The sequence below is a fragment of the Marmota monax genome, unplaced genomic scaffold (assembly GCF_021218885.2).
Source record: "Marmota monax isolate L192 unplaced genomic scaffold, Marmota_monax_Labrador192_F-V1.1 WCK01_AAM20220418_F8-fsc00001, whole genome shotgun sequence".
NCBI lineage: Eukaryota > Metazoa > Chordata > Mammalia > Rodentia > Sciuridae > Marmota > Marmota monax.
Window position 1 is genome coordinate 27,852,092 of NW_026693777.1, and position 12,077 is coordinate 27,864,168.

At 38.5% G+C, this 12,077-nt stretch overlaps 1 protein-coding gene across 2 annotated transcripts in view; it reads left to right on the forward strand.

The window, feature by feature from the left end:
- Slc35f4 (solute carrier family 35 member F4) overlaps positions 1-12,077 on the forward strand; it is a 253,271-nt gene that overhangs the window by 26,272 nt on the left and 214,922 nt on the right. The window contains exon 1 of one of the 2 annotated variants that reach the window (XM_058584638.1): positions 1,927-2,563. The exons of the other annotated variant lie outside the window; for it this stretch is intronic. Coding sequence (XP_058440621.1) covers positions 2,536-2,563 — 28 coding nt within the window. The 5' untranslated portion in view covers positions 1,927-2,535. Of the gene's footprint in view, positions 1-1,926; positions 2,564-12,077 lie in introns of those variants that run through there. 2 annotated transcript variants of the gene reach the window in all.

Genomic DNA, 12,077 nt, shown 5'->3' on the forward strand with positions numbered 1-12,077 from the left:
TTGGACATGGGTTGATATTTGTTGTATTGGACACATGTAGATTTATTATACTGTTAGCCAGCTTTCTGTTATTATAATAAACACCTGAGATAGATTAACTTATATAAAGAAAAGGTTTATTTTGGCTCACAATTTTGCAGGTTTCAGTCCATGACTGATTGACCCATTGGTTTTGTGCTTGTGATGAGGTAGCACATCATGGAAAGAGCATATGGAGGAGTAATCTGTTGATTACTTTGTGACTAGGAAATGAAAAAGAGAGAAAGAGTTCAGGGTCTCATAATCCTTTTTGAGGGTACACCCCTAGTGGCCTAAAAACTTCCATCAGGCCCCACCTCTTAAAGTTTCTACCACCTCCCAATAGTGCCATGTTGGGGACCAAGACTTTAACACATAAGTATTTGGGGAAATTTCAGATTCAAACTATAGCACATTTTTTCTGTGTGGTGCTGGGGATTGAACCTAGGGGCTCAAGCATGCTAGGCAAGGGCTCTACCACTGAGCCACATCCTAGCCCCACAGTGCATGTTAATGTCTCTATTATGTATATTTGAAAATTTCCACAGGAAAATGTTTCAGACTTAAACTTAACTCTTAGGCAATGTTAAATAAATGTTAAAAAAATAATATGGAAAAATAAGTCAATTCACAGAAAAACTATTAAGCAAATAAGAATATTATAAGTGGTATGTGGGTAGGCATTAGTCAGATTCTTGAAGTCTATAAAACACTGGCCTGCTGGAAAAAGTCCAAGCTCCTACTTGGGGACCTGCAGTCCTCTCTGTTGAAGCCTTTTCCTACCTCCTTTCTGGCCACTTGGACTGCAGCACTGTCAGGTCACCAGTAGTTCCCAGTGGGCCAGGCTCTTACATATGTGCATCTTTATGCAGACTCTTCTGTTTTTTAGAATGCTTTCCAAACACATTTGCTCAGATAATTCCTGCTCATTCTTTAAGCCCATCCCAAACAATGGAAGTGAAAAGAAAGGAACCTTGTGAGACATTCTGAAGGAGAAGCAATTGAAGCCACTTGGAGACTAGTTGTGACTTGGTGTCATGATAAGGAGTCAGGAATAACACCGAGGTCTTAATGATGTAATGAATGGTACCCCTGACAGACTAGGGAGGCTGGAAAGGGGATGTGTTCTAGATGATCAGTGGTGTGTTAGTCAGGTATTCACCAATGTGACAAAAATACCTGACCAGAACAACTTAGAGGAGGGAAGAATTATTTTGAACTCACAGTTCCAGGGGTTCAGTCTGAGGTGAGCTGACTCCATTGCTGTGGGCTCTAGATGAGGCAGAACATCATGTTAGAAGGTCAGAGCCAAGGAAAGCTGCTCTGCAGAAAGAGAGTTGAGAAGTCAGGGATAAAAGATAAAACCCAAAGGAACACCCCTAGTGATCTGACTTCCTCTAGCCATGCCCCAACTGCTACACTTACCACCCAATTAGTCTATGCAATTTATTAACCCATCAATTAATCAAATGGATTGATATACTGATCAGGATACAGCTCTCATAATCTTTGCCTCTAAGCCTTCCTGCATAAACACAGGAACTTTTGGGGGATACCTCATATTCAAACCTTAATAAGTGGTAACTGAAGATTTAGATATGTTGAATTTCGGATATCCCCGATGGCTCCAAGATGTTGGGAGCAGCCGAAAACTGGATGGGGGCCATTTTTCTCCAGCCAGATATTGAGTCTTTAGTAGATAATCCTAGGATAGAAATGATATAGAATCCTATTGCTCCTCTTTCTCCTTCCTGTCAGTCATATATTGAGCATTATTCTGCTGACAGTGAGGCAGAGTAAAAGAAGGGAAAAGGTATGAAATACAAATGAGTCATTTGCTGCTTTTTAGGAGTGTTGAGAAAGCTTTGGGGGTTGGGAGAGTTAGAAACTGTGGGTTTATATAAACTTTTCCATTATGACAGAATTCTAATTATATTCCTCATCCACAATTGTTCTTACTTCAGTTTGTTCAGAAGAAGCCATAGTTAATGCAGGTTCACCATGGCTTGTGAACTGCAGGGATAACTGGAAACATTCTACAAGACCTACCTGAATATCATGGCCTTTTATATCACTTGATCTTTAATGAGGAGAAACAATATAGTTACAGCACCTAGGGAGATGAGGTGGGTTCCTTTCCCTATGCATATGTTGCCCCACAGACACAATGAATGATGCTTGTTCTGTTTTCAAGTTTCTGCAGCAAAGAGCTACTTCTGTATTGGTCTGTTAACACTTCAACCATTCTATTTTGGTTCTTCGAGAGGCAGCTTGCTGTTCTGGCATGCTAGACAAGGGAGGATTTGATCTAAATTTAGTTGGAGTAAATATGACATTGCTCTTCCACTGGATTGGGATTTTCCATTTATAGAATGATGAGTTAGTTTTACCTTCGTCCTTTCTAACACCCATCCCAATGTCCCCACTCCCTTCCTTGGCAGCAGAGGTTAGAGTCCAGTTCTACTGAGATGTTTTTGCAATTGTCATCATTTATTCTTTTGTATTTAAAACTGAGGAATGCATGATTACCCCTCTGGATCTCCTGGTGAGTATAGGATTTTACACTATTTGCATTGTATAATTTATGACATGCTTGGAGCTCACTGTTAGGACTTGTAAAAAGTAGAAAGGATGAATCTGTAGGAGAAAAAGAAAAAAGAGGAAATGAACACATAGCATAGTGCAGTTATTCAGTGAAATACAAAATCTTGCCATAGTTTGTTTTGTTTGAATCAGATTTTACTTCTCAGGACCCACTTGTTTTCCATTTGCACCAACCCAGTCCTTTTGGTGTTGACATTTTGTACTCTGAAGTTTTTAAGATGTCATGCTTGGTGATTTGTTCTTTGGGAAACTGTTTCTTGAAATGCCAGGTTGTTCTCATCTTATATGGAGTTTGGAGTCTACCACGGATGTTATTTTAATTTTAATGGTGAGTTCTTTTATATTTCACTTAATTCAACCCAAGATTTTGTCAATAGATTCAAATTTACTTTAACACATGAAAAGAGAGGGAACAGAAAGGTTCTTAGGACAAAATTATATCCTTTTTAAAATTGAGGCTGTTGGTTGGTTTGTGTTCTTGCTTTAATGTACATTTTCATTATTTAGGGTGAAACAAGTGTTCATAAAGGTGATTTGTGAATATATGAAAAAATAAGAGATGCATGAGAGTTGTGCATAAAATCTCCATGGTATATTTAAACACACTCAACAGCTACCCTAAAGAGCAAATTTAGTACTTATCCAAATTGGAAAGCCAATGAGAGGTTACTGTGGGCATGGATGGAGTCTTTATTCAAATAGTCATTTAGTATGGTTGCTGCTCCAATGTATCCCTCTGATGGTGTGGGTAGATTTATGCCTGTCCATTAAGGCATTTATCACTCTTTATTATGCTTTAGAATCATACAGGGAAGATTTTTCACAATAAAGTATCTGCCAGGCCTTGAATCCCATGGATTCTGAGTCAGTCATTCTGGGCTCTACCCCAGAACACTGATTCAGATCCTCTGAGGGGCAGGGCCTGGGAAATCTGTATTGATGTTCACAAAAGAATGGAAATACCAGACTTATCTAGTAGGGATGGCCCTTGACCAACATTATTTAACATCCCAGGACATTTTGAGCTAGGGATCAGGTTGAGGTTAATTCATTAGGGTCTGTGAAAGAATTTGGGAATTCTTTCTCCCATGAGATTGTCTTGAGAGTAGATGATGACGACACAAATCACAATGACAAGTGGCACCAAGCTGTATATCAATCAAGCTCTTGTTTTCTCTAAGTAGAGGACTTTGCACTTGTTCTTTATGGATATGTGATTTTTGTCTGATTAATGGGTATTGTTCGATGAGCATCTGCCCTCATGTTCTTAAAATATTTATCATTAGTTAAATCAACATTTTTTTCTAACAATTATAAGGACTTGGAAAGAATAAAAGTACCCTCAGTCTTTGTTGACTGTATTCACAAAAAACAATACCTGAACTATTTCACCATGTTTTTTTGAAAAAAATTAATTTGCCATAAAAGTGACCTTTCTTTGTCAGTGAGTACAATTTTATAGATTGATTTTAGCTTCAGTACGCCATTATTGCTGTCAGAGGTGAGTAGGGAATTTGTATTCCCCTTTCCTCCATCCCATTTTAGAACCAGACTGTGTAAAAATTGGAGATGGTAAAAGCATTGTGCTAGGAATAGTAGGACTTTAATTCTAGTACTTTATTTTTCTTAGTTCTGTGACCTCTGGCAAGCCACTCAATGTCTCTGGGTTTCATTTTCCTTATGTAAAACACATCCATAACATGTCTGAAAGCAGGGGACCAGACCAGTTAAACTCTTAAAGCCCATTTCACTGCCTGACTATAAAGGAGAGAAGTATGTCTAAGGCAAGGTCAAGTCAAGTGGGGTGGGCTGTGAGGGAGGGGTCCTCAGGGCTCCACAAGACTATGCAGCCCTGCTAGCGTTATCCTTCAACCACCTCGCCAGTCTTGCCCTTGGTTGCTATGGTTTTCCACATCTCCTAGTTGGTAGATGCTTTTTTTTTTTAACCAAATAATGTGTGATAAAGCCTCAGTGGGGCTCCTGAATCATTTGTGAGGAATTAGATATAATTTTCCAGAGTTGTTTATTGGCTTAGAGAGTTGCAGTGGTAAAAACATGTACTTGTTAATTCACAGATATACATTTATGATTAGGAAGCATTTTAATGAAACATTCATGACTATTTCCTGCTTTTTTCTGAAAAAAATAAATTCAACACTGTAGGGTTTTTTGTTTGTTTGTTCAATTGCTTATTAGAGTGCTTTTTTCTGCCTGGGTAATATAAAGATGTAGTTAATGTTTTTTCCCCCCTGTTTTGCAAAGATGTTATTGAACCCACAAATATACTCTGGTCTCTAGAGGAGAAAAAAGGTTTTTACTTTTTAAATTACTGAAATAAAGGGAAACGATTACATGGTAATAGTTCCATTTGCTGTGTGAGAATTCCACAGAAAATAATAACACTAGATAGATTAATTACTGTGGTGATTTTTGAAGCATAGGATGCTGTCATACTGCAAACATTGCTTGTCTGTGGTGGGCTTTCTGGGCTACATGGCTTCAGTGTGCCCCTACAGATTCACTTACTGTCCTGTACATCCTCCTTAGTGCCCTGGGAGGCTGTATCACATGACTACATCTACTGGTGTCTTAGTCAGCTTGGACTGCTCTAACAAAATACCACAGGCTGTTTGAACTAACATTTATTTCTCACAATTCTGCAGGCTGGGAAGTTTAAATCAAGGTGCTAGCAGATCTGGTGTTTGATGGCTTGCTGACTGCTGCCTTCGTACTGTATGAGAGAGAGAGAGAGAGAGAGAGAGAGAGAGAGAGAGAGAGAGAGCGCTGTTCTCCTCTCTTTCTCTCTTTGAATACGAATTGCATCATGAGTGATCCACCTCATGACCTCATTTAAGTTTAACTACCTCCCCAAATTTCCACATCCGATCATCACACCAAGGTGAGGTTTCAACATACGGATTTGGGGATATAGGTGGCACAAACATTCAGTTCATAGCAACCAAGCTCCCTTGTCTTGCCCTCTGGACTAAGGCTGGGCTTGTTCAACATAAGACACTGGTAGGAGGGCTGGAGAAGAGTGAAGTCAGGGTGTTCTCCTGGCTTCCACCTGTTGGGCTGTATCTACTGTTGGGCATCCTGGACTCTCTCCAGTGTTAACTTCAAGGGGAATCTGTAGCTCTGTCTTGCTGTGCTGTTTTTCTGCATGTCTTAATTCTGCCCCCCCTCTGCAAATAATCACTTATTAAACCCTCCTCAACTTCCCATTCTAGAACATAGTGTAGTTCCTGCTAGAACCTTGACTGGTGTCTGAAGAGTTGGTCACAAAAGACTTCTTGAGAACTTTCTTGCAACATTAATATCTGTTACTGCACTTGATGTTACTTATAATACTTATTTCTTTTTTATTCTAATTTGTTGTATATGACAGCAGAATGCATTACAATTCAAATTATACACATAGAGCCCAAGTTTTCATATATCTGGTTGTACACAAAGTAAAATCACACCATTCATGTCTTTACTTCTTGATTGACTCAGGGGAAATGGATACTGAAGCGATTTGGCCAAGAAACCACAAACTTCCTTGATCAAAAAAGAAAAAAAAATGTGTCTTCTTCTATCTTCTTATTTTAAAAATGATAGTAATTGCTAGGGGAGGTGTGGAAGATGAACATTTTGCATTTTCTGGTGAGGTGATAAATCTCTATAATTTTGTTGGCAAGAAATTTGTCAGTTTATAGTAATGGCCTTCAAAATATTTAATTTATTGATCCAGTAATTCTGCATCCAGCAGTCCATCCGTAGGAAATATTGCAATGAGAGATGCAGCTTTTTATTGTTATAACTAAAATACCTAACAAGAACAACTTAGAGGAAGGAAAATTTATTTTGGGCTCATGGTTTCAGATTCTGTAGCCTGCAGGTTCCGTTGCGCTGGTCCCAAAGTGAGACAAAACATTATAGCAGAAGGGGGTGGTGGAGGAAAGCTGCTCAGCTCATGGCTGATGTGAATCAGAAAGAACGAGCCATGGGGAAAAGAAGTAACCCCTATGAGTGTGGCCCTGGTGATCTGCTTCCTTCAGCCACGCCTCTTCTTCCTACAGTTACCACTAAGTCCATTCAAATTATTAATCCATCAAATGGATTAATCCACTGATTAGGTTGCAGCTCTCATACTCTAATTATTTCCCTTCTGAACATTCCTGCATTAACACAGGAAATATTGGGGGACATTTCATATCCAAACCATAAGATTCTGCTCCTGGGCCCCAAAAGTTTATGTCCATCTCATGATGCAAAATGCATTTAGTCCATCTCCAAGAGTTCCATAGTCTTAATAGTTCTAGCACTGCCCCCAAAGTCCAAGTCCAAAGTCTCACCTCAGACTCAAGGCAAACTCCTGCCTGTGAGCCCCTGTAAAGATCAAAAGCAAGTTATACACATCCACTATATAATGGTATAGAATAAACTTTCCATTCCAAAAGTGTGAGATAGGGCCTAGAAAGAAGAGATGGGACCAAAGCAACATCAAAATCCACCTGGGCAAGAAGTCCTGTAGTTCTACATCTAGCAACCGGGGCACATGGTGGTGAGACTTGCCTCTTATGATCTCCAAAGGACTTGGGCTGCCATACCGCTATGTACTTGCTAGTTGCAGGTCTTATGGCCTTTCTCTTAGACTGTCCACAGCCAGCAGCTTTCATTGGCAGATATTCAACGTTATTGGTATCTCTTAATTTTGGGAGTCTCCACTGCAGCTTCAACTTCATTCTCATAGCTTCATGTACTCCCTCTTCATGTTCTTCCTTTAGAAATTCTGTACCTGCTATGCTTTACCTGGCCTCCCAAGCCTTACCTTGAACTCTAGGTGGAAGCCTCCATGACCCTCTAATTCTAGCATCCTGCATTCCTACAAAGCTCATACCACATAGATGATGCCAAGGTCTTCCACCAGCTCAAGCAGTATACAGATCCTCTTGAACCATGGCCTTAGTGGCTTCTGAGTACCTGCGTCGATGAACATGGTGAATAGAATCCTGGGGAAACAACTTCCTAAGTCCCCCTGTATGAACATGGGGCCCTTAAGTTCTTTTAAATGAGTTTTCACTACTATATTCTTGAGCCTGAGATGGGTGTGGTCTTGCTGATTCCTAAGCTGCTCTCAAGCCATCTTTTCTATTGTCTCTGGGCAGAGCACTTAGCTTCTTTTTAGTGGTGGTGATCTCTTCAACAACCATACCTTATTGACTCCCATTGAACTTGTGCTTCTCTGGTAAAGCTGCCTGTTTTTAAATTACTTGTTCTCTGATTTCTGCTCCCAATTCTCAAAATAAACCTGGCTAAAAGCTGCCAGAAAAATCCATTCAACTGTCTGAATTCTGTTCTGTATTGAAATTTTCTCCACTAGATTAATTAGTCTATCACTTTTAAAGACTCAGGACACGGTAAAAATATAGACAATTTCTTTGCCAGAATGTAACATGAATACTTCGAGTCCAATTTTCAAGAGTCCCTGTTCCCTTCTGAAATATCACGAGCACAAGCTTTATTGTCTACATTCTTATTGATATTCTGGTCTTCTGAGCTCTCACCAGAATTTCCCATTAAGCTCTGCTTATAAGGTTCTAAGGATTCTTCAGGCTGAATATCCAAACTTTTCCAAACTCCTTCCACAAATAAGCTCCAAAAGCTTCTGAATCACATGGTCACGTTAGTCACAACAATGACCCTATTTCTTGGTACCAATTTCTGTGTTCGTCAGCTTTTTTATCACTGTGACCAAATACCTGAGAAGAACATCTTGGAGGTGAAAAAATTTATTTTGGGCTCATGGATTCAGAGGTTCAGTCTACTATAGTCTGCGTGATCCATTGCTCTGGGCCTGAGGTGAGGCAGAATATCATGGTAAAAGGGCTGGCAGAGAAAAGCTGCTCACTTAAAAAGAGCCAGGAAGCAGAGCGAGAGAAAGTTGCTATGCAAGGAGCTGGGGTACAACGTGTGATCCCCAGGGGCATTCCCCTAGTAACTTACCTCCTCTAGCCGTGCCCTACCTACCTGTAGTTACCATCCAGTTAGTCCATTCAAATTATTGATTCATCAAATGGATTAATTTACTGATTAGGTTACAGCTCTCATAATGCAATTATCTCACCTCTGAATATTCCTGAATTAACACAGGAGCTTTTGGGGGACACCTTGTATCCAAATCAGATACATGCACAAAGAATCCAATAATATAGTTATTTATAATTGTTCATAATAATGTAGACATCTAAATATTCAGTAGTTTGGAAATAGGCTCATAAACTACATGTATAAGGTACATTATGAAAACATTATAATTAAGTTTACAAAGATATTAAATAACATGATAAAAAATTGGACTACAAAAATTTTTTATACAAGATGAATTCAACTATTTCAAGATATATGTATTTGTATGTTTATATATATGTGCATGCATATATATGTGTGTTTATATATATGTGCAGGCGCACACACACACAAACACACACATATATATATATATATATATATATATATATGTGTGTATAAACACACACACACACACATACAGAGAGACAGATAAAGAGACAGAGAGGCAGAGAGATATCCAGAAAAAAATACACCAAAAAGTCTTCAATGATTATCCTTTGACAGAGATGATAAATGACTCTGATTTTTCTTCCTGTTATTTTCTGTATTCTCTAAGATATACATTACTTCGAATTAAATATTAATTCTGTTTATTTAGCAAATATGTTACTGTAAAAAAAAGAAAGCATTTTTAAGGCTGCTATCTTCTGGAAAATGAAGGCTGTTTTCTGAGAGTTTAGCTCTGGCTCTGATCTTGCATGTCACACCCATCGAGGATGGCTGCCTTTCCTAACCTCTGTCTCCTTTCCAGATGGACCGGAATGTATGTGCCTCCTCTTTACTTTTTTCATTTCATTGTAGAAAAACCACATAATATTAAATTCATCATCTTAACCACTTTTAAGTGTGCAGGTAAATAGTCTTAATTATTCACATTGCTCTGTGGAACTCTGGAACTTCTTTGTCTTGCAACTTTGAAATTCTTTACACATTAACAATGATGTTCCCTTCTTCCCCAGCCCTGGATAATCATCTTTCTACTTTTTTGTTTCTTTGATTTTCATTACTTTTTGTACTTCTTGCAAGTGGAATTGTATAAAATTTGTCCTTTTGTGATTTCACTTAGCAGAATGTTCTTGAGATTCATCCATATTGTAGCATGTGAGTTGCCTTCTTTTTAAAGGCTGAATAATATTCCATTGAGTGTATACACCAAACTTTCTTTATCCCTTCTTCTGTTGATGGACATTTGGGTTGTCTCCTCTTATTCACTATTGTGAGTAATGCTATGGTGAACATATATGTGCAAATATTTCTTCAAGATTCTTTTTTTAAGTCTTTTGAATATATGTGTGTGCCCAGAAGTGAGATTGCTGGAATGAATATATATATATATATATATATATATATATATATATATATATATATATATGTGTGTGTGTGTGTGTGTGTGTGTGTGTGTGTGTGTGTGTTTGTATACACACATACAGGGAGACAGATAAAGAAATAAAATTTTTATGGAACCCCCATAGAGTAACCCATAACAGCTGGACCATTTTAAATTCCCACCAATCCACAAAGGTTCCAGTTTCTCCACATCCTTGTCAACACTTGTTATTTTCTGTTCTTTTAATAGTGGTAATCCTGGTGGGTGTGAGGTGATACCTTGTGGTGGTTTAGATTTGCCTTTCTCTGATGATTAGTGATGCTGAGCATCTTTTTGTGTGCTTCTTGAACATTTGTGTTCATTGGAGAAATGTTTATTCAAGCCCTTTTCTTTGTCTTCTTTAAAATCAGATTGTTTTATTCTTGTTGAATTATAGAAGTTCCTTCTTTTTTTTTTCCAGATTTTTTAAAAATTTATTTATTTATTTATTTTTTATTGTTAGTTGTTCAAAACATTACATAGTTCTTGATATATCATCTTTCACACTTTGCTTCAAGTGGGTTCTTCTGGATATAAACTCCTTATCAGATTTGCAGTTATTTTCTTCCGCTCCGTAGGTTGCCTTTTCACTGCATCGCTTGTTTTCCTTGACTTACAGAAGTTTTAAAATTCCTTGTAGTTCCTTTTGCTTATTTTTTTTTCTGTGCTTTTGGTGTCATATCCAAGAACTCATTGTCAAATTCAGTGTCCTAAAGACTTTAGCCTTATATGTCCTTTCAGAAGATTAATAATCTTAGATCTGTGGTTTAGGTGCTTAATTCAGTTTGATATATATATGAATTATGATATGATATAAAGTAAAGGTCCAACTTCACTGTTCTGCATGTACATATCCAGTTTTCCCAACACCATTTATCGAAGAAACTGAACTCTCTCCCTGTGTGGTCTTGGCACCCTGATTGAAATTTCTGGACTCTTCATTCTGTTTCATTGGTCTATATATCTATCTTTATGCCAGAACCACACTGCTTAATGACTGTTGTTTGTAGTATGTTTGAAAGTCATTTTCTGTGTTTTTCTGGAGAGGAAGTTTTGATCTGCCTTTTAGCCTCCTAATATTTTGCTTTAATTTCTGCATCTCTTTGGGAACCCCCCACCCCCCGCTTTCATGATCACCATCCTTTTTCCTGGCTAGCCATGGGTTTTTAAATATTCTTTTATGTGAGGTTATGGAAATTGATTTTATTCCTCATTCATGAAGACCTGATCCAATCTGTGGGTTTTCTGGGTCCTACAGACTTTCAGCATGGAGGTATAGAGATGGACCCATAGGAAGCAAAGCAAACGTTATGATTTGGCAGACAGCTGTGTGCCTATGGGCTTTCTGATAAGATGAAAATATTTCAGGGGAGTGGGTTGGGTAGGGTCACACACCATCCTGCTTTAGGAGGCAATACCTTAAGGAATTGGATGTCATTTTGGAAAGGAGAGTGCAGAGTCTACAAGAAAACACACACAGTTGAAATTTAAGCAGAAAAAAAAAAAGAGTGAAGAACAGGATGCTTTGAACACTTGAACATGAAGTGCCTGCATGGGAGGTGAAATCTGGGGGGAAAGCACATGGAATGGAGTAAAATAGGTGGAAGACAGGTCCTGCCAATTTTAAATCCTGCCTCAGCACTGCCTGGTACCAGATATGATGACCAACAAGCCGTAAGAATTGATTGCTATCTGATTCAAGGTGAGTGGCACCAAATCATAGTGACTTTCATTTATTGAGCATGGGCTATGTGCCAAGCACTGTGCCAAGCATGTAGATGTATTAGGTCTTTTAATCTCTCAACAAGGCCTGCAAAATAGATTTTATAATTCCATTTTATGGGTGAGAAAACTGAGGCTCAGAGAAAGAAAGGCACTTGTCCAAGCCATACAGTTAGCAAGTTTAGAGTTGCGTTTTAAACCCAAAGCCTGTCTTCTGGCTGCCTCTGAAATGCTTCCCCTGTAGTGGGGG